The sequence below is a fragment of the Schistocerca nitens genome, chromosome 1, assembly GCF_023898315.1.
Source record: "Schistocerca nitens isolate TAMUIC-IGC-003100 chromosome 1, iqSchNite1.1, whole genome shotgun sequence".
In the NCBI taxonomy this organism is placed as follows: domain Eukaryota; kingdom Metazoa; phylum Arthropoda; class Insecta; order Orthoptera; family Acrididae; genus Schistocerca; species Schistocerca nitens.
Window position 1 is genome coordinate 753,544,090 of NC_064614.1, and position 23,945 is coordinate 753,568,034.

A 23,945-nucleotide genomic window follows, 5' to 3' on the forward strand; every position below is an offset into this window, starting at 1 on the left:
CAATTCTGACAAGTTATGGTCAAAGCTCAAATATTTAATAAATTGCACTATATATATCAAGTGAGGTAATGAAATATGATAATGCTTACTTTTGTATATCAGTATCATACAGAGAAAGCTACACTCTCACTTCAAAAGAAAACATCACGAGACTGACAGAGAAGACTTAACAGCAACACATATATCTTTAAGAAGAGTTAGGTGTAAACTCATTGGCAAAATATCTTTCAGGAAGTTCCAGGAACTTATATCTCATGTAGAGTTGTTGAATACATTCAATCTTTTCATCCAGTCTATCTTTGATTATATTGGTGATGAAACACAAGACAACATACAGAAGTCTGAAATAATATATTACGCTTTAAAAACTCAGTCATACTTGATGGTCCTTAAATTGAAAATTGTATACACTGAGGAATTAAATACTTTATTAGTTTATTTTTCCAAAAAATCTCTTGTGAAGAAAACAGTCCCAAAAGCGGTAAAGTGTCTGTAACCTGTGTTTATAAGAGACATAAAGGAATGGATGCACAGAATTGCAGACCAATATTCCTAACATTCACCCATTGCAGAGTCCTAGAGGTCATTCTAAAGTCTAATATAATGTAATTACTCACAAGAAGTAGCTTCGTTCAAAGAAGCATAGTGGTTTCATGAAATACTACTTATGTGAAACACAATTCATTTGTTAGACACGTGACATCACATACATACAGTAGCATTCAGGTGAAGAATTGGATTCAGTCTTCTTCAATTTCTATAAGATATTCCACATTGTAGACTGGTAACTAAACTGGAGGACAAATATTCAACAGAAACAAAAGTAATACCTGATGTGTCGATGAAAGTGTAATAAGAGCACCAGTGTTCTCAACATACATAAAATAAATTATCAGATATGGTGAGTAGCATTCTTAGATTGTCCATTGTTGTCTACAGACAGCTTTTGTCAGTAGATAATCAAAAAAGAAATACATACTGACTTACAAGGTATTTCCACTTGGTCTACTGCTTGGCAGCTCTCTTGAAAGATGGATAAATGAAAGGCAATGCTCGCAAAAAAGAAATAATCTCATTACAACATAAGCTGTAATCGTCAAGAGCTCATCACATTGCTCTAAAACCTTGAGGAAATACTACAAAATGATGCAAAATGGAATAAACAAGTGGAATCAGTAGTGGGGGACACTGAATGGAAAATTACATTTATTGAAGGATACTGGTAAAGTGTAGCGCATGTATTAAGGAAACTGTAGATGAGAAATTAGTGTGGTCTATAGTGGACTGCTGCTTCAAAAATTGGCATCTAACAAGTATGGCTCACAATATATAGTGAGAGAATTCAGATGTATGCTACTGGGATTATGACTGATTAGCAGAGCCTATGTCAAAATGCAACATGAATACTCAGGTAAATTATGAGGGAATCACTGGAAGGAGGGTGACATTGTTCTCATGATGCCTTGGTGTACAAACAATAGAAAAACAATATTCAAGTTAGACAGTGCAATAATTCTACTGTCTCCATTGTAACTAAGAATCGCAAGAAAAAGATTAAAGACCTGAAGTTATGAATGATGTCATATAATCTTTTGAATGGAATATGAATGGAATAGGACAGGGAGTGGTTAATATTGATGTAAAGTGTATATACAGGGTGTCCCATTTATCTTGACCACCCTAAATAACTGTTTTTCCAGATGCAAATTGCAAAATGTTTCAAGCAAATGTTCTTTAGCCATCAGGGGGACATCAATCAGCATGACTGCCTTCATTGTAGCTTTGTTTTTTACGAAGATATGAACAGCGGTATGACTTTTTTAAATGGAACCCTGTATTTGTTATTTGGAATTCATTTCCTCTCCTAAAGACACATTCAAAAATGTATCACAGTTTACCATTCACTGAAACACAATGTTATTAATTACATAACACAACATTGACTTGGAGCCAAGGAGCACAAACTCGTCCATTTGCTGGAGTTGTCAGAAAACAAATGAAAACCAAGTAAAATCATTTGACTTTGACTCTCCTGCACCATTTCCCAGGAGTAGAACATTCAAAGGTGCTGAAAGTGGTGACACAGGACACCAATACACTGCTGCACTCATTGGATGAAAGAATTATTTACTGCTTCCAGTGTTGCCTGCTGAAGAGAATTACAAGCAAGCGCGATACGTTCCTGCATGTCCTCCGGAGTTGTTAGAATATCGCGATAGACAACGTCTTTAATGCATCCCTAAAGTAAAAAGTCCAGAGGATTTAAATCAGGAGACCTAGCAGGAGACCTGGTAGGATACCTTCAGTACAGAACACAACGTGCACGCGAGGCATTATGTGTTGGACAGCCATCGTGTTGATACCACATAAGCATTCTGGTTCTTAGCGGCACTTCATACAGAAGAGGAGGAAGAATTTGCCTGAGGAAGTTGACATACACTGTGCCATTTAGACTACCATTGATGAAATAAGGGCCAACAATTGTAGTACCAAGCATCCCACACCAGATGTTAACTCTCCATTGACGCTGATGTTCCACCTGTCTAAGCCATCTTGGGTTGTCCTTGTATTTACCTGTCCTCTGTTTGAGAAAGAAAATTCATCAGTAAATAGAACATTGGAGAAGAAGTTTGGGTTGGCGAGGATTTGCTGCTGTGCCAACTGAGAGAACTGTAGATGATTCTGGAAACCATTCCCATGCAATTCTTGATGTAGATATACATCGTAAGGATGGAACTGGTGACGTGTAAGAATATGATGTACACTGGTTTTAAGAATGCCAACCTTGTGTTCAAGCTCTTGTGTGCTCACATGTGGATTCATAGCAATGGAAGTGAGAACAGTAACTGTGGCAGCTTCGTCTGTGCGAGTGCTACAACGACTGTGTTGTCGTGGGTTGAAACTTCCCATTTCCTGAAGCATCACAACAACATGAGAAAACATCTATCGGGAAGGTGGGTTCTTGTCAGGATATCACTCTCTGTACAGTTCCACTGCCTGCATAACATTTTGCTTACCTTCAACAACAACAATAAAAGAAACATTATGTCGATGCAGTTTGTAGGAATGACAGCCTTTACTGTATGCCTAATCTACACAACAGTATTTAAAAGGACTAAACTACTGTTCTAAATGTACTCATACATAAGAAAACAGTATGCAGTTACTGTTCTGCCAACTTACATTCCCCATAGATGAGTAGCATTTCTACCTTCTTTTCGTTGGTGTACATTCTACTCACACAACTCTTCAACTGACGATGGTTGATGGAATGATGGGTGTGCATTCTGCTTATGTTTACATTTGTCCTCTGTCAATGTCAGCACATGGGTGTGTTCCATTACCCTGAGTACCTGCACTAAGCGCTGGGAGAATTGCTGAATAAATATTTTTACTGGTCATAACTGGATTATCACAGAAAATCATCCTGCATGGGAACAGGGCATGGAGGTATACAAAATAGGCTAGCATTTTCATATATAGATCAACACAATCATGATATTCACAAACTGAACACAAATCCTGCTCCACAACATAGACAAATGTATCAATTCAATTTCATTTTGCAAAAAGGCGAAATAGGTAAAGATTACCAGCTATCAGCAAGTGTTCCTAGAACCATTCATTGTGAAATCTCAAAACTGTTCCGTTATTCGCCAACCCTTAACTCAAGTCCAATCCTGGTTACACTCTTGAATGCAATGAGAGATTGAGAAAGGGTTGAGAAAGTCCTCTATGTACAACTATCTTTAAGTTTCTATGTTATATTACCAACATATTCATTCTGTTTTATCCTATTATCCATCCAGACATCAAAAAACTTAATTAAATTTAAAAGTGTTTTTTTTTTTTTTTTTTTTTTTTTTTTTTTTTTTTTTTGTGGGGTGCTGCAGCTTTAAGTATGGATTAGTAACACACATATATAGAAGAAAATGGTGTCTTTTTCAAACCTGTTAATGAATGGTGTCATTTGAAATGCAAAATCTTATTTTTAAAAAGGCGTATATTATTCATTACCAGATTTCAGTGATGTGAGCAAAATTTGTTGACAGTACACATAAAAATTAAAGCCATAGTATGTCACATATATGATGATACTAACATATGAGAGAAAAAAATAAGTCTTTATATACCAAACCACAACTGGGACTGAGTTAAGTTAACAAAACAGAGCTGAATCTCAGAAGCAATAATGTTATTTACTAAGGTTTTCTTACAGTTTGTGTGATTTTCCCCCTCCACCATGTATAACACTATTGTACCTCTCACTTACTTCTATCTTATTTATACGCTAGCAGTGGCCATGTATTCTGCTTACAATGCAAAGTTTCTTTGGACATGCATGCATGCTGTGTATTCTGATTATGATGAATGCATGTCCAAAGGAACAGGCATTGCAGTGACCACAGCCATTATGAAATACATCAAATGAATTTGTGAATAAGGACTACTGTCAGTTGTAGAATGGAATGACAACAATGAAAATTTTTGCTGGACCAGGACTTGAACCTTGATTTTCTTCTTAGCACAAGCGGTCACCTTGCCATTTGGCTATCTATGAACAACTCATGGCTGGACCCAAACTTTCATATATCGTCAACCATGCGTCTACAACCTGAACTTGTACATCCATTACCTATCTTCCCATACAGGTCAGACATTGGAGTTGAATGTCACTTGCTCAGTATCGGCAGTTAAATATGATATTATGATGCCTGCGTTATTCTGGTTACGATGCAAAGATCCTTTTGGCATGCATGCACTGTAATCAGAATAACACAAGCACTGCAATATCATATTTATCTGCCAATACTGGGGAAGCAACTTTCAAGTACAATGTCTGACCTGTATGGGAATAAAATATAATGGATGTATGAGTTCGGGTCGTCGATGCATGGCTGACAACATATGGAAGTTTGGGTCTGGCCATGAGTCATGCATGGATAGCCAAATGGAAAGGCGACCACCCGCAGAAAATCAGGTTTGAATCCTGGTCTGGCACAAATTTTCAGTGGCAGCTGACAGTAGTCCTTATTCGCAATTGCCGTTTCATTTGAGTCTTATTTACTTGTACCCCATTTCTTGAAAAAAGTTGTAGGTCAGTCAAGTTTGCTCCAACTGATGTTTATTCAGTATCTGTTAATTATTTTTGCTGCTTTGAGTAGATATCTGATAATAATATGTCTGTTACCAGACAATTAACTGCCAATGCACACAGTAATCATACTGGGTAATAGTGGCAGCTAGGGGTACTGCTCTGCTGCAGATGAAATTACCTATACAAACAGCAGCTCAGTTCAAACTATTAACTGGGTGTACTTGAACTTTAGAAAAGAAACAGTTGCAGAATTAGGTGCTAAATTGGTACAGGACTATTTTTTGTTATAACTCAGTAGCATTCAATACAATTTACTGAAAATGGATAACAATATTAAAGTCTACATTATTTGTTTATTACCCATATTAAAGCACCTCATGCCAACAATTGAATCACATTGGAAAAGTCAAGAACCTATGTTCAAATCCTCATGTAGCAGATAGTTTGTATATGTCATCACGGTTTATTCATTATCAGAGTACATTGCACTAATAGGTGAAAGATTCATCTAAAGGTGTAGTGTTGCTATCTGAAGTCTGTGGTAATCAAGTCAAAATATTTTAATTCCACAGATGTGTATTATTCGTCGTACAATGAGAAATAGTAGAACTTTTCCAGTATCATCAAACTGAAATTGAAACGTGTCTTTTATTATGTCTTGTACTTTTATATTTAGTCCATGACCAATATCAGCAGTGATTTCAACTGAGAAAAAGAATAGTCTTGTATGTATAAAATTAAATTTAAGATGGTGAAGTTAAACACATTTAGCGTGCTTTACATATGAGCAAACCATAAAAAGTTAAATAGTGTAATTAAATTTATTTTCAATAAGAATAACGTATTCTTGCTAACATATAGTATCCCACCAGGCACTATATCATTATTTTTGGCAAAAAGCAACACACAAACTTATATTTAAGAGTCACAAAAGTGGCAGCATTTTTCTTTCATTTTTGTCTGTGAAAAATAAACACTAAAAGCCTTCTTTAAGAGATGTAAAACAATATGGGTGAAGAATATGCCACGTTTTCAGCACTTACAGCAAGGAATTTTCCAATTGGAAGCAGGTCATTTTCTTCACTCTTGAACATGTCAAAGAGAACATCTTCAGCATTCTTTGCTTGATCCTGGTCACGAGCACTGCAAAGACAGTCCTGTATGAAATCACGTATATCCATGTGTCCTCTACAGCAACAACTCAGAGACTGAGTGATACCTTGTCCATCATCCTGAATTATGTAACTTACAAGCATGTCATCTTATATTGATCATGTCACATCTAATATAGGCCATGAACAAGTTCATATTAACTTAAACCAATAGCTTTCATATCTGTCTGTTACACCACTACTCACTTGACACCAATCAAAGATGCATAATGCATCTGACTCCAGAGAGCTCTGGCGCTATAAATAAAGCCAATGAAATTGAATCACAATATCCTGACATTCTCCCCACCCTCTCTGTCTGTCTGTCTTCCTGCAGAGTGCAAGAATGGTAAAATGGATTTTTAACATATTTTACTCATAAAACTCAAATTATGAACCTATTCTAAAACTGAGAAACTGTTATGGATACAATCTTTGTATTGTATAGCTTTAATAATGAATAGACACATGTTGTGAATTCGTCTGCTAACAAGATTTCAAAAAATTACGTCTACTGGTACTTTATTTTCTTAAAAATCTAATTTATACATTATTTTCCTCCATTACCTCACAAAGAAATGAAAGGAATGGAAAATATGAACATGTAGAAATCTCAGCAACAAAATGGATTAGTAAGATTCATATAAACTGAGGAAAAATGTTGAAAACTGAAAATAAATTAACATTCAATGTTATATTTTCTGTGTAGCACATAACAGTAAAATTGAGGAAGAATGTATTAACAATAGGAGTGGGAAGTTTCAAACCAAGTAGATATGGCCATGGTTTTAAGGCAGCAGGAAGGCTACAATAGATTTTTTACTCCAAAAAATACAGTACAAAAAATAATACAGAGGCAGCAGGAAGGTTCAATAGATTTTTTGCCCCCCCCCCCCCCCCCAAAAAAAAATCTATTGTAACATTCCTGCTGCCTCTGTATTATTTCTGAAACATAGAAAGATTGACACAAAAGAGATCACTGGCAATAAAGAGCTTTCCTAACATCCACACCATTCAGAATGCAGGTCTGCTTAAATGTCTGAATTAGCTGAAACAGCCATGTTTCATTAATTAAATGCTGTGACAGTAGGACTGTCTTAGAATGATACATTGAGAAGTTCTAGTGCTTTTTGCATGTTATGCCTAATGTCTCTGACTATGGCATAAGAATGATTACAGGTGAAATATAGGTATTTCACATATGCAACAATTACATGTTTTTTTGTTTTTTAAATCAATGAGGAACTGATTTAACTGGTCATTGAAAGAGGGTTTTTTTCCAATTTACTATGTGAAGTTGCATAAAACAGGATCAACATAAATACCTGTAGTTTGGAGAAGCAGGTCAAGGTCATAGTTGCAGAAGATGCTAACATGTAGCACAAGTAATGGAAATGATAATAAATAAACTTATCTCACAAGTGCACTTTATGTTTAACATAACTCAAGAGGAATAACAGAAAATAGGTGACGAAACAAAAACAAAAAAGGTAAAGAACAAAATCAGAAGTATTGATATTATGAAAAGAAAAGTTGCTACTCACAGTATAGTGGAGATGCTCAGTCGCAGGTAGGCACAACAAAAAGACTGCCACAAATAAATAAGGCTTTCGGCCATTAAGGCCTTCGTCAACAATAGACGCGGTGCGTGCACGTGTGTGTGAAAACGCTACTCCCACGCAGGACTGCAGTCTCAGGCAACTGAAAGTGTGGTTTCAGTTGTCTGAGACTGCGGTCATGTGTGTGAGTTGCATTTTTGTGTGTGTGTGTGTTTTTTTTTCTTTTTTTTATGTATCAACATCTGCTGTTGACGAAGGCCTTAATGGCCGAGAGCTTTATTTATTTGTCTTTTTGTTGTGCCTATCTGCGACTCAGCATCTCACTATATGGCCATCCTGGATTTTCCATTGTTTGAAAACCTGAAGTATCTGTGAGAAGTCACTATCAAGTTGTTTTAAGGTTTTCTAAATAAAAATTTTTCTATGTTTCCAAAATCATTGTATTTCTAAAATATGCCAACAGATTCCCAGTGAAAAATTAAGGATAAAGTACAGTTGTATCATAGATGTGGTTTTGTGGTTTGGGGTGAAATTAAGCTTTAGGTTCCCTATAACCAGTTGTGTCAGTCATTTCCAGTGTTGGAAAAAGGTAATAGCATACCATGTTCAGTGAGACTTTGCCCTGTAAAACCATGCAGTGTTTCAACTGATCTTTTAAGTTGAGGACAATTGTACACTATATCATAATAAATCACAGAGTCATTAAAAAGATTTAAATGTTCACTAAATAATATAGTTGACTGATTACACTTTACACAAGAAATTTTTAATTTTAAAATATTCATATTCTTTAGGCTAATATCATAAGAAATGATAACTGCATTACTGACCACTCCCTGTGAATAATTTTAGATATTGTTCTTGTCTTTTAAAAGTATAATTAAAATAGCAGTAACATGTGTACAAGCATTACTTAGCTTGAAACATCTAAGACATGCTGGCTACAAAAAAATTATCTGCTATAAAGAAACAGATAACAGCACAGGAAATAAATTGCCACTAACACTGTTTGCGTTTGTAATAAATTATTTCAAGGTGAAGAACCAAAAATATTAAACTTCTGAAATTAAAACACTGACATTAAATTGTTTTGGTTCTTTTATTCTGGTGCCAAAAACTGAATTAGCAATAACTTTGTACAGTACTCTCAGTTTCTCAAATGCTATGTCTACTGGAAATTAAAAGATCATCACACACAGCTGATTTTTTACATAAGTAATATAACATGCATAAAGTTGTATGTCTAAAGGCTGTTCTTATTCTTTACTTAGAGTTATCTCTTGCGACTAAAAATCTATGTATAACATTTAATATAGTGACTACGATCTAACATGCAGAGAACTGGCCAGAAAGTCATCGTCAAACATCTTAATACATTTTTAATAATTTACTTGTCACTCAGAAGGTGACTGAAACTGAAAATCTATGTACAATTGCTAATGTTCTGTTACAACAGTCTAACATGCTGAAAAATGTCTAGAGACTCTAACACCAACACCTGTTTTTGTTTCTGTGTCATCAACTTTTTACGTACACACAGACTTCTACTGCAACTGACACTATATGTGGAAGAGTTAATATTTTGAATGCTATTTAAAACATGCTGGAAGCTGTCTAGAAAGGCTCATTTTTATGCCAACACATTTCTTTTACAATTATTTTTTTACTTACATATAGATGTAACTGGTATCATGGATGAAAGACAATCCTCTAGAGAGTGTTAGATACATGGGAAACAAAATATTATTATTAATAGAAGCATAAAAAGATACAATTATGTTTTAACATTACTGTGTTATTAACTTTAAGGAAATTTTAACAGTGATAGAGAACCAGTAATCTGTTTAAAAGCTAGTATTTTTTGCAATGATGCATTCTAAGAATTGATCAGTGTTCTAAACAGGACAGAACAGAACACAGGGGTTGGCCTTGATATATAATTAGTTACTGCTGTCACTCAAGTGCTATGATTATTGTCTACTGAAATAGGACTGTAAACCAAACCTGACAGCACACATCATATAAGGTCAAAAACATACTTCCATTCTCACCAAAATGCCTTTGTACTTACTTTGTTTGGTGGGAAATGCATGGTTAAAATGGTACATAGTGAAATACACCTTATTAACTACAAACCTGTTTCTTACAACTACCAAAAGTCTTTCATTACCTAAGAAACCGAGCAAGTAATTTCACAAAGCGGTCTGATCCATTAGTGTGCCCGCCCATGGTTTATTCAAATGCCCTCCACAAATATTCTATTTCAGATTATTATGCCCACACCAGATGGTTGTAACTTATGGAACTGGCAAGCTGTAGTTGCTAGCTGGAGTAAGGCTTTAAAGATACTGACTCGAGTATGTCTGGAAATATCTGTTTTGCTCCTGCTAAAATGCCAGTAAACAAACATGTTTGTCCACGTTTTTAGAGCATCTGACTCCACACAGCTTGTGCCCCTTATATCTTATTTGAACTTATGGAATGTTCTCCAACTTGTATGTGGTACAGGAGATTCTATATTACAAAATATGATACATTAATTTATATTGTTCACATACTACGTATACAAAAAGTAATATACTCAAATATTTTCTATGACTGAAAGATTTATATATTTGTTTCAAGAGCTAAAGATAATAATTCAGTTAGTTATTCACACACATGTGTGTTACATGGTTTAATGACTGTTCATGACAGTCCTTATTTGTTTGACTGTGCACAATAAAGCACTGTTATGATATCTGTTGACAAATTTTTAGTTCTATTTATTTTGTCAAATATTGTAGTTGTGATACAGGCGTACATTATTTCAGCTCTTGCTACCTCTTAAAATAATGATGGATTTCCTGTGAAGTATAATATGGATTACCTTTGGCCATGAACACTTAAGAACACATAGAATAAACATGTTTTTGTTGGTTCAGTGAGAGAGCTTCAGTACAGGATGGCACCACACGTCAGCTGAAGGACATTGTTGGCACAAGCTCATATAATGAGTCTAGCACACAAAAACATTTCTTTTGGTATCAGGCAGCTCCTAGTCTGCAGAATACTGTTCTGACTTGTAAAGAGAAACAGAAACTCACGTATTGTCCAAGAAGGTGCAAGCATTATTGTGCTGTAGCTATAGTGGGAGAAAATAATGAAATGTATTTGTGAGGATAGCGAAACACTGTGTCATCTCTTGGATGATGAAGTGCATATTTCTGTCATTTATTTCATAGCATTCTGTTTTGCTTGTGGCACAAAAGGAAAAATACAATGTTTTCACTCTGTAATGTCATATGGAATCTTTTCTGGGAAAACTGCTTACTCATTGTTCAAGAAAACCATAATAATAATCATATGTAGAGTAAGCAATGCTTTGCTACAGACTGTCGAGGCAGTTGAAATACTTACACTTGCTCCCCAATACGTATTCTCTCCCACACATTTTATTAGTAAAAAATTGAATCTCTATGAAAACAAGTCAAAAAAGTTCACAGTCATGATACCAGATATAACACTGAAACCCAGTATAATTTTAAAAATAAACCACTGTTGCAAAAATTTGCCAAGTAGTATTGGCACCATAATCTTCATTGCTTCTCTCAGAGCCCATTCTAGATACAAATTGCTTTAGGTACACCACAGGATTGTACTTTTTTAAATGAGCAGTGGTTTTTGGAAGTCAATAAATACTGCATCTACGTGACTGCCTTGATCTATGGATACAGTATGTGAGAAAAGTGTGAGTTGAGTTTCATACAAGCACTTTTTTTTTTGGAAGCCATGTTGGTTGGCATGGAGGAGGTTGCTCTGTTTTAGAAATCTCATTATGTTCCATCTCAGAATATCTTCTATGATTCTACAACAAATGGATGTCAAGGACATTGCATGGTAGTTTTGTAGATCACCTTTTGCTCCCCTTCTTGTAGACCGGTGTGGCCTATATTTCTTCCAAACACAGAGAACAGTCTTTTGTTCTAGGAATCAGTACTGGCTAAGAGAGGGGCTAACTCAGTTGCAAATTCTGTACAGAATCTTATGTTACAGGTATTCCATCTTCATAGCTTCAAATCTATTTCTACAGCTTCAATTCCCCGAACATTCCTCCTTTCCTCCCCCTGCTCTCTCTCTCCCACTTCCCCCCTACCCTTCTCCCCACAGAATGAATAATTCTGAAGTCTTCTAGAATCAGGCTACTTTCATTAGTAATACCATACATTTTTGAATCAAGAGTGTATAAAAGAAGAGTCACAAAAGTTAATTTCATTTGTCACATTTTCTGTAATATAAATTTGCATGCTGATGTTACAGGTATCTCTGGCAGTTTCCCACTACAAATGTTCAAACATGCTGTCACATAAATGAATAGCCTAGTCTGCTAGTCATCAGGCACATGTTACATAGATCATTTGAATGATTCTTTTATCAAAATGATATGGAATGAGTCAGTTTATAGGATATATATACATGATTAGTGTTAGCATTCTTTTTAGTCCTTCTCAAGCTACTACACTTTGTTCTGGCTACCATTTTTAAGGAGAAATTCATCAATGGAATAGAAGCAGTTAACTGACTCCGCTATACAATAGTATAAGCCTGGCTCAAAGTTTCAGTCTGCTGGTAGTTTTCTCCTACATTCCACATTCCGCTGAATTAATCCTTGAGACAAAAGGTATGGCAGAGGATGACTTAGTCACAGCCTAAGAGTTGTTCCTAGAATGAATTTTATGCTCTGAAGTGGAATGTTTGACAAACTGAAATGTTTTGGGAAATTAAAAAAAACTGTTGCAGGACTCAAACCCAGATTCATGTATTTCCAGGCAATGCTCTTACTACCCAGATACAATTAATGGCACAGCTACAAGTTTCAGTCTGCCAGTTCTGCAATCAGCATAACAGACAAAATAAAGAAAATATCATGTCATATGACATGCTATGCCACAGCTCAGCATCAGTGTTTGAAAAATCATCATATGCTTTCTCCCACAAAATTGTCTTCTGATGCTCATTAAGGCTCAGTTTTTTCCTAGTCCCGTTTATCAATTCTGTCTTCAGTATTTAACTCATAATTTTAAATATTCATATATCCTCCTTCTTTCACTGCCACTGAGCTCCACCTTTTCTTATTTTCCATATCCATATACATTTATTTATGGCTGTGTATTCTTTCATTCATACATCTTTCTTTGTCCTTGTATGTATGTATGTATCTATCTATCTATCTTTTTTTAAAATTTATCTTTGTCCTCAACTTCCTTCTTCCCCATTCTGTTTCCCATTTCCTTAACACATGTTTCTACTGGGTGGCTGTTTCTATTTCTCATTGTAGATTAAGATCACTTACACAATCTGCTGCAACTCATTTACCATCCTCACAGCAAATTAAAGTACTGAAGTGGACACTGTTTCGGTTCCATTTCAAATTTAAGTGGTGATATGAGCAAAAACTGTTGTGTATTCAATTCAGACATAAGTAATGACAACAAATCTTATAATGTACCTCAGATTGTCAAATAAGCCAAAGATAAAAGCTAGGATAATTATCTGAATTCATTAAAGATACTGGAAAAATAAAAATGAGGAACAATTACAGTTCAATATAACTTTTCCTTTTATCACAGCAAAAATCACATCTAATTCAGTAAACATGTACAAAAAGGATGAAAAGAAAATAAGTAGTGATGAAAGCCAAAACTTAAGAATATGATTGCAAACAAGAAAAGACATGCCAACTTGGACTGAAGTAGATTGAAATTAAAAATATGCCCACCCAGCTAGGAAGAGAATACTGTCAAAACAATAAAGAAATTAAAGTGATCTTGTGAACACTTTGCTGACTTGGGAGGATTACTGAATACATCTGAACAGAATGCAGGAAACAGGTGCAACAGTAGTTAAAAAGTAGTGGTAAAGCAACATAAAAAAGTGTCAGTTGGTAACTCTGGAAGAGGAGATAAATGCTTGTATCTGTGAAACATTTACCAAAATACAAGGGCACTTTTAAAAGTATGCAGAATCACCATCAGCTATCAGCACTAGTGAAATGAGGTTCCCACACAAAAAAAAGGTCATTCTTCTTGAGTAAGCATCTGATGTGTCAGTGCTCTGAGGAGAGATCTGTGGTGCAGACATCTCTCTGTTGTTCCTGTGTAGTGATTTGTGATGATGAAAGAAACTGAGATTTGAGCAGTGACTATGTACTTCATAAATAGTAGTATGAAAGCAAGGGAATCTGCTTTTCTTTCAAATTCAACTGTTGCGAAGTGAACAAATGAGTTTAAATTTACTCAGGACAAGTTAGATGGTGATCTGCATAGTGGTCGCCTAAGACGTGACACTACCCAGAAATTATTGCAAAAGTGCTTAAAATGGTCATGAAGAATTGCCAACTGAAATTACAAGAAATTCCTGAAGCTGATGGATGTCGTCTGAATGCCCATATCACATTTTAACAGTGGAGTCAGAGATTATAAAATGATCTTCTGGATGGGTGCACAATTCTTAACGCAGGATCAGAAGTGCATCAAAATGTAAATGTCTGCCCAGTGTTCGACTCATTGTCAGAACAACGAACAATGCTTTCTGTGCCAGTCAGTCATCTTGGATGGTGTCAGTTTTCTGGAATGGAAAATTGGTTCTAATGATAAATTATCTTCTCACTAGTCAAACTGTTGTGGCACAATACTATGCTAGCCTCCTGAACCAACTACAGAAACAGACACATGAAAAAAGGGCAGATTTAGCAAGGAAGAAAGTAAGGCCTACACAGAAGTGTAACTGCCATGAAAAAAATACATGAACTAAGATACAACTTGTTGTCACAACTACTTAATTTGCCTGGATTGGCTGCATCAGACTTGCATCTCTTCCTCAAACTCAAAGTTCTTCTTCATGGATGAAGATTCATTTTAAATGAAGAATTGACAGCTGAAGTTGACAGGTATTTTACAGGCCTGGGGGAATCTAATTTTGAAGATGGGATCAAGGCATTGGAATATCACTGGATGAAGTGCATTAGTGTACCAGGAGACTACACTGAAAAATAAAAAAGTTTCACTGAGGTAAGTCTTTTTTCCATTCCACCCTGAGAACTTTTCACACTAGCCTCGTAGTACAATCTGAGAAGGAGGTTGTGAATTTGACTGTAGTTGTGCACAGTCTGAAATAAGAAATTACTTTGATGCAGAGTGCAGTGATCATGCAAATACTGGATGTTATTTTCTGATTCTTTCTATTTTTTCATTCATTCAGCTGTATTTATTGTTTCCCATTTCACACCTATCAATTTTGAAGCCACAAGGCATTTTGGTTGCATCTGGCAACTAAGATGTATTCACAGTTGTTGACACACAGATGTATGTACAGTTTCCTCTAGCTCTCCCTCAGATGTACACTGCCCTACATAAAAAAGTGAAGCACCAGAAGGGAAGGAGGAAACAAAATGAAACTTTATGGGTTGAGAGGGTATGTGATATTATGTCATTTATTACTAAATCAAGTCAAATTTTCAGAGAACTTGACAGAGTAAGCCCTCTTTTCAGTATGATGTTTCATTGCATCTGGCCAGGATGCATGCACTGATTTGGTTACAGCGGGTGTCATAAAGCTGTTACAGGATCCCTCAGAATTCGAGGTGTGAGGAGAAAGATGATGTCAAGAAGCTCCTGATAAATTAATGGAGAGCCGGGGGGCAGGAGGGGATACAAAAACAATAATGATGTTTCTTTCCTCTCAGATGAGATATACTACCCATAAAAGGTAGTTTAACCACAGTTTTTAAACATCGATAATTTATGTGGTAATATTATCATACAATTAACACACTTTGAAATATTAAGTCTTATAAAATTTGTGATTTATAAAACTCAATAAAATTAAATTTCAGTGCCAGATTAAAGATACAGTATTCCCTGAGATTTCATGAAAATCCAGAAATTAGCTGAAATTTCCTGTTTTTTCCAGGTAAAATGTAATTCCCTAAAAATTTCAGGTTTTCCAGCAGAATTGTCACCCTGTGTTGTATCCTCTCCTGAGGTAAGCTGGTGCACAACTACTGTAACTGGTCCTTGATATCCTGGATATTGGTACTATGATGGAGTTGACATCGGAGCTGGTCCAACTCAGGTTCTATCAGGGAAAGATCTGTGGATCTTGCTGGGCATGGAAATAGCTCAAAATCACACAGGCAGTTCACAGAGACATGTGTCACATGTGGATGAGCATCATCCTCTTGAAAAACTGCTCCAAGATGCTGTCAGCTGAGAGGAAAACACACAAGGATGCAGGAGGTCTGTGTCCTACTGTTGTGTTGCCACAGTTCCCTCAATCACTACCAGCTGCCACTAGAAGTCATACCTCTCCACACCATAAAGCCATGCCAGGAGTAACACTACTGTGCTTCTCCAGAATAATGGAAGAATGGGGCCTCTCTCCACATCACCACCATACTCGCTGATAATGTGTTTAATCTATAACTTTATCTGTGAATTGTTTTCATTAGAGCAGGTAGATTGCAAACTCTTCAGTCTTGAAGATGCTTTCTTCAATCAGATTTGCTAATCTCTGTAATAATGTGGTGAGATCACTCTAGCAAAATATTAAAATGCAAAAAACTTTTACACATCATTCTCAGTAATGGTTTCCACACACTTTCTTAATTTTTCAGTATCACAGGCACCTGCAATTTTCAGTAGAAGGCTCTTCCCTGAGGAATTTTAGTTGATTGTTACGCAGTCAATCATGTATACAGAATCAGAACAGCTGTAATTTGTCAGTTGCTATGGATGAGACATTTCTCTCTCATCATTTGAAATGTTATCAATACCAATACCAGCTCTTTCTCATGCACCATAAAACTAAATATAAAGGAATACTTCTACAACACTACTACACAATAATAATTTCCTCAAAAACTTCAAAGGTATTGAGCTATATACATTAGTTACCTGGATTGAAGTTGCCCTGTCTCTGGGTTATACTTTTGAAATTCTTCAACTGGGGTAAAAACTTTTGCAATGTGATGTCTTTGTAATTTCTGAAACAATTTACACAGGCAATAAAATAGAAGATTTCTGTGTATAATTTGGAAACAAGATTTAAAAACAAGACAGCAAATTAAATTATAGAAAAGCTGGATGCATTTACAAAATCATGTTAAAATTTCAGATGATCTAATAATAAACTATGTATATCGATAACAAACAGCACCTATGCCTCAAATGCTTCTCCCAGTATGTGCCTCACAAATAAAGTGCAATGACTGTTACAGCAAAGACAAAACAGAATCATAAAAACCCAAACTAACATTCTGGAACAGAAAACAGGCCAACAAGTCAAGAACAGTCGAAGACTGACTGAGTAATAAATAAACAAAAGGGAAATAAATACTGTATATTTCCCATTTAATGTCTTATAATGAGCAACTTGAGATTTTTACCTCTTTCCATACTACTTTCCACTCTTTTCCTATTTAGTTGTGGAAGAAGATGTTCCTAATAGCTGAGATTTAAGGTACAGTATCTTGTGTAATACTTTTTCACTTAATCATTTATTTTTTGCACTTCTTTATCATTAGTCCCACTAAATTTATGCTATATATGGACATCTCATGCAATTATGTTTCCTCAGGAATTTTTTGTTAACAGTGAAGAAAACAGGCAAAATAGACATATTTATAAAATTAATTAAAACAATTATGTTCTGGAATGTTGCTTCTTTGTGACAAAATAACACTGATCATGTTAACACTGCCACTGTCATTCATTGCAGCAGTGGAGAGGTTGCTTTCGTAGCTGATACATTACACACTGAGTCATGCAATTTCACTGATGCAACTACAGAAAACAGGTAGACTTTCAACTAGTTCTAAGTGGAGGTGGGGGGGGGGGAGTGTGGGGGAGGGGGTGGAGGGAATAAAATTGATTGAAAAAGTATGTCAAAGGATCCCAGGGTGTTAGAAGTATCAATATAGTGTCCACAGATATAATAGCTCTCCCCTCCCCCCTTATCAGTTCTTTGAATGTTTTGATGATGCTTGCCATGATTCCCTCTCCTGAGCCAGTCTCTTCAGGTCACACCTAATGTCCTCAATTATCTATTCCAATCTCACTCTTCCACTATAATTTTTGCACTCTATAACTTCCTCTAAAATCATTGGAGTTATTTCCTGATATCTTCATACATAACCTGTCACACTATCCCTTCTTTTAGTTAGTGTTTTCCACATAGTCTGTTCTTCACCAGTTCTGCAGCTAACCTCCTCATTTCTTTTCTTATGAATCCACGTGTCATACACAACATAACTGCATCCATATCAGCACTTATACACACAAAGCCATTGAGCCCAGAGAGAGGCCACAACAATGTGCAGTTGTCACACAGATGGGATAGTAGCATTACTCATTATATGAGCATATTATGCAGTACCAAGGCAACAGTTCATCCTGTGAAGCATTACAACTCCAAGGAATTACAATCAGCCCCACACTGCCATTGAAGAACTATTCTTCATTATATTTCAGGCCAAAACAGACTCCTTATGACCAGTATTCTCATACTGAATCTTTATTTACTGGAGAAAGCACTGAATCATCAGAACGTTTTACATTTTGTCAGTTATGATTGATACTGTCCTTAGTAAACATAATCAGTAGTCTCAATGTTCATCAAAGAACCTCTTCTTAACTGTTGCATGTCAGCTTTTCTCTTCAGCCTCCTGTAGCCAGCATAAAGCTGCATATGCAGTTCTGGCATATGTTATATAGTGTTTCATTGCAATGCACCTAAACTAATATATTGTTACAATGTGTTCATTAATTCATTATCCTGGACTGTTGTTAGAACATAGCAAATTTCAGTTCCTGTTCATCTGCTGAAACGTGTCCTTGGAGGGTTTTATTACAACAAAAATATGGGCCAAATGAGCAAAACCAAACAGCAAATTATATTAAACTGCATATATTAATTCTTAATGACTGCACCTTTAAACTACAGTATTCAATTACCATCCGGTTATCCAAAGTGGGCACATCTTCCCAGCCACAATAGCTATTAGTAACTGTGGCTTCTACTGTATCAGCAGTTGTCTCATGTCACCTCAGCAAGTGATAGATACCTCTAGAATGATCTTTAGATGCAGGTGTAACTTTGCTGGACCACAGTCTAAAACTAATTCATTGAGTACGTGCAGAGGAGATTGAGTGCACCCTATTCTAAGCCCTCAACCAAGAAAAAATTGCTGGCAGTAATGGGAATTGAAACCAGGTCCTCCAATTGGCAATCAGACAAACTGATCACTCAGCAATGGTGGCAGACAGTTAACAATGTAATGCTGTTTTATACATCATGCATTTTCATATTTCTTTTAAAGTCAATGTTTTGAAAAAGTAAGTTCAAATTTGGTTTTGTTCATCTGCCAACACTTTCCTTTTTTCAGTGTAAAGCAATGTCATGATGATTTTAATGAAGCCAATAGGTGATCACAAGCAATTATTGTTTGAGCTGTTTTTTAACAAAATAGTTTACTTAAAACAGCCATCACTGTTTTAGTTCCTAAAATCATCATGTTTAAAACTGTATTTTATCCATCTACTGGATTCTTCACTTTCTCTATATCATTTTATTCACCAGCACACGTTATCCATGAATATTACAGTGTGCCAATCTACAGTACTTAAAATTTTCTTCCTCCATAAAAGCAATGGTTGCCACATGCCACAGTTGGTCTATTGACGGTGAGACACAGATGTGAAAAAAGAGGCTGGGCTCAGAGTAAGGTGGTACATGTACATTATCTTGAACTGTAGAGTCATTGGCAACCACATAACTAATGATGTGTTTACAGATACAATTAACCACTCTGGCTGCCAGTTTACCCAGTGGAATACTGCCACCATCTTTAGCATAATGTCTGCTTCTACAAGGAAACTACCACAAAATGGAAATTCCAGTTTGTCTGAGGTGACCCTATTCACTTTTGTAACCTTTCTGTGCAGGAAAGAAAATGCCGAAGATGGTTTGCTGACTTCCTCAGTATCTCATTCAACATAACACACCACACTGGGCTAAATATGTGCCAGTGTATGAAAGGCAGCACATAATTTTGATATGCTCCATTGTTCAAACCCCTTATTGTACCCTATTTTTACATTACTCATTAAATTCTCTTTCCGAGGTATTGTTTAAAAGCATTTTTTCAAAAGATTATATCAAACACTGAGGTGACAAATGTCATGTGGTAGCAACATACACTTCTATAAATGGTAGTGGTACCAAGCAAACAAGGTAAAAAAGGGAATTGCACTGGCGGAGCTCTCATTTTTATTTAGATGATTCATGTGAAAAGGTTTCTGACATGATCATGGTTGCAAAATGTAAAGTAAGAGACTCTGAACACTGAATGGTAATTGACACTAGATGTATGGGACATTCCATTTCAGAAATTGTCAGTAAATTCAATATTCTGAGATCCACAGTGTCAAGAGTGTGCCAAGAATACCAAATTTCAGGCCTTACCTCTCACCACAGACAACACAGTGACCAATGGCCTTTACTTAATGACTTAAAGCTGCGGCATTTGTATAGAGTTGTCAGTGCTGAAAGACTAGCAAGACTGCATGAAATAATTGCAGAAATCATTGTGGGACATACAATGAACATATCTGTTAGGTCAGTGTGGCAAAATTTGGTGTAAATGGGCAATGGCAGCAGACAACCGACCCGAGTGCCTTTGCTAACAGTACAACATTGCCTGCAGTGCCTCTTCTGAGCTCATGATCATATCGGACGAACCACAGATGATTGTAAAACCATGGTCTGGTCAGATGAGTCCCTATTTCAGTTGCTAAGAGCTGATGGTAGAGTTTGAGTGTGGTCTAGACCCCACAGAGCCATGGACCCAGGTTTTCAACAAGGCACTGTGCAAGCTGGTGGTGGTTCCATAATGGTGTGGCCAGTTTTACATGGAATGGACTGAATCCTCTGCTCTAACTGAATTGATTATTGACTGGTAATGACTATGTTCAGCTATTTGTAGACCATTTGCAGCCATTCATGGTCTACATGTTCCCAAAGAACAATGGAATTTTTATAGATGACAATGTGCCATGTCACTGGGCCACAATTGTTTGCGACTGGTTTGAAGAACATTCTGTACAATTTGGCCACCCAAACCACCCAACATGAATCCCATTGAACATTTATGGGACATAATTGAGAGGTCTGCTCATGCACACAATCCTGCACTGACAACAATTTCGCAAATAAGAGCAGCTTGGCCCAATATTTCTGCAGGGGACTTCCAACAACTTCTTGAGTCCATGTCACATCGAGTTGCTGCATTATGTTGGGCAAAATGATGTCCAACATGATATTAGGAGGTATCCCATGACTTTCATCACCTCGGTGTACTGTGCAGTTAATTCTTCACCAGCATAGATTTTTATTTTTTTTATTTTTTTATTTTTTCCAACTGAAAACAGCATGTAACAATGCAATCAGTAATTTTCTTGTACTGGTAGTGGAATGTATTCCTTTCATATTTCATGCTCATTGCATAATTATTTCATTATATTGATAGTAGCATCACCTGTTCTATGGAACTTTCACAGCTGAGCATGCCTTTTTTCCAGCAGGGGCATTGTTTTGCTATTACATACAACCAATGACCACGTGCAGTTTAGTTGCACCAAAAAATGTTTGAACAGTTTGCTGATGTGATAAAATATGAGCTTGGAAGTTGTCCATCAAATGGTAGAGCAACAGTGAGGGATTATTCATTTTATTCACAGAGAATGCATGTCATTACCTATGAAATCAGTGGATAAATCAGTATCATTATTCTTAGTCGTTAGAATCTGTTGGCAAAACACGCTTTTTTTATTTTTTTAAATAATTTTTTTTTAACAGTTATAAAGTCTATGGTTGGCTGTCATAGCATGAAGGATTAATTTGGAAAAGCAGTACTGTAATGGAAAACTTATGAATATGGAATAAATATAACAGTTAATATGAGGATGGTTGGACTTAGGCATTGTTAGGAAGTGTGTTACTTGCCAATAAAAGAAGTGAAATGTTATGTACTGTTACCCTTTAAAAGTAACATTTTTGCACCTAAATTTTAGGAATTTTAATATTCATAAATGAAAAAGATATGTTTCTGTTTAGGGAATACAGTCAGATTCTGTGTGAAATGTGTTCCTGTTAACCATCCCTTACCCATGTCCAATCATCATAAACTAAACAGATGAAATGAACGATGAGCAAAAAATATTGGGGAAGGGAGATTACAGGCAGCATGTGAACACAATGACACATTTCATAGTTTCTAAAATTCAGAAGCCACAAATCATAGTTACACAACCAAAACAAACTAACTCAGACTGCTGCCACTCAGTTTCAAGATTCTCATCAGTATCATCATACCTATTGCCATTTGTTCTGTTAATTTTTCAGCTGTTTGAAATTGTTGTAATTGAAGAATTTGTTTTATGTTGTTCACTGCAAACATCTGTTAACATGATCATAGCATACCCAAATCTCAAACTAAGGAAATGTGTGTTGAATGCTTATGGAGTATATAGAGTGAGCCAGCTAAAACAGGCCACCCCAAATATATTTTAAATGATTAATTTCTTCAATCTGCTGTGTTTGCTAAGTAATAACAGACAATGCATCCAATTTTCTAGTGCACATGTGTAATTTTTAACGTTTATAGATACCAAGTTATGACACCAATCTTTACTTTCTTAACTATATACTCTTTCACATGACTGGAAAATGCCTTGAACGAGAACTTCAGTGAAACAACATGTGTGGAACTTGATCAGACAGTAACAAGGCAACAATGTCACTTTCCCACTATAATGAGAAGAGGTCGTAAAAAAACCACAAGCAAACATGTGACTTAGGTAAAGTTCATGTATTTATTATTGTCATTGATGTATCAAGTAATGAAAATGGTGGCTTTGAGCTTTGGTACATACTGTTGCACCATATCCTAGTCAGATGCATTGAACTGTCTACCGCCAATGCAGCAAAATGACATAGGGAGACACTTTCTGTCACTGTGATGAGCACACACCACGAAGTAAGATGATGTATTCAGAGCGCAAGAGCACTGCTTCAGGAAGCTGATGAAGTGGAAGAAGCTAGCCTGTGCCTCTGAAGGGTGAAGCTGGACAACACTGCAGCTTTAGCTAGGCTAATTCAGGAGCTGATTAAACAACAATAGTCATCACCACTCAGGGGCAGTACCCGGCTACTATGACCCGTTATCTCTTCCAAAGTGGGATGCTGCTACCAGAGAAGTACTGGCCAGCAGACTTTGACAAATACTCCCACAAATCAGACCCTCATTCTCAGATGTACTCAGTTGTTCTTAGGTGCTTGTTGATGTACTGTGTACATGACCATATCGAGGTGTACATGATGCCAACCACTGCTGTCTCCACCTGCTGAGTTCAAGATAGAGACTACTGCAGTGCTTGATGAGGTATCTAGCCAACCAGGGAATTCATCTTCAGTAGCAGCAGGCCTGTCTGGGGATCACATGCGGACAACTTAATACCTTTGAACTGCTGGGTCTCCTTCAGGGTGACTACCTCCTGCTGGCAGCCACCTCTCTAGTGGTACACATGTTCAAGGCCAGGCTTGAGGCATCCCGGTCTCTCAGTTGCTGTGCACCAGTTCCTGGAAGCTTCCATGAATGCTGATCATCATCCAGAATGGGCACAAGCCTACAACATCGATCATGCTGGAGGATACAGTTAGAGTACTGCCCTTCCCTGTGCTGTATTCCATGGCCTGAGTTGTGCCAACAGCCTCGAAGGGGCAGTCATACATCTACCACAGTGTGCAGTCCCTGCCAGCTACAGCCATCCTGCTGACTGCAGCAGGTGATGCTGGTTATGCATGCCACTGCCCCTGTGTATCTGATGAACATGGCTCGCAGAGCTCTGCAGCTCACTGTTTCATCCCAGAGTGGATAGCTTCTCCTTCAGCTGGGACCACACCTCTTGAACTGAAGACATGTATGCCTATTTTGAGCTCCATCAACAAAATGGGGGCCAATGAAATGATTCTAAAAAGCCCAAACCATGTGGTAAGAGACCAAGATTGTTGTTTATCCATTTCTTTCAACCAGCAGTAGTG

At 36.6% G+C, this 23,945-nt stretch overlaps 2 protein-coding genes across 4 annotated transcripts in view; one reads left to right on the forward strand and one right to left on the reverse strand.

The window, feature by feature from the left end:
* The window catches only part of LOC126260869 (phospholipase ABHD3), a 548,197-nt gene that overhangs the window by 171,580 nt on the left and 352,672 nt on the right, over nucleotides 1-23,945 (forward strand). The window lies entirely within an intron of this gene.
* Nucleotides 1-23,945, reverse strand: part of LOC126260837 (glutaminase liver isoform, mitochondrial) — a 123,198-nt gene that overhangs the window by 83,780 nt on the left and 15,473 nt on the right. For 2 of the 3 annotated variants that reach the window (XM_049958239.1, XM_049958257.1), the window contains exons 2-4: nucleotides 16,742-16,830; nucleotides 9,480-9,518; nucleotides 6,142-6,241 (exon numbers count right to left, since the gene is read on the reverse strand). In XM_049958239.1, the coding sequence (XP_049814196.1) occupies nucleotides 6,142-6,241; nucleotides 9,480-9,518; nucleotides 16,742-16,830 (228 nt within the window). The remainder of the gene's footprint in view (nucleotides 1-6,141; nucleotides 6,242-9,479; nucleotides 9,519-16,741; nucleotides 16,831-23,945) is intronic. The other variant, XM_049958247.1, reaches the window with a different exon arrangement.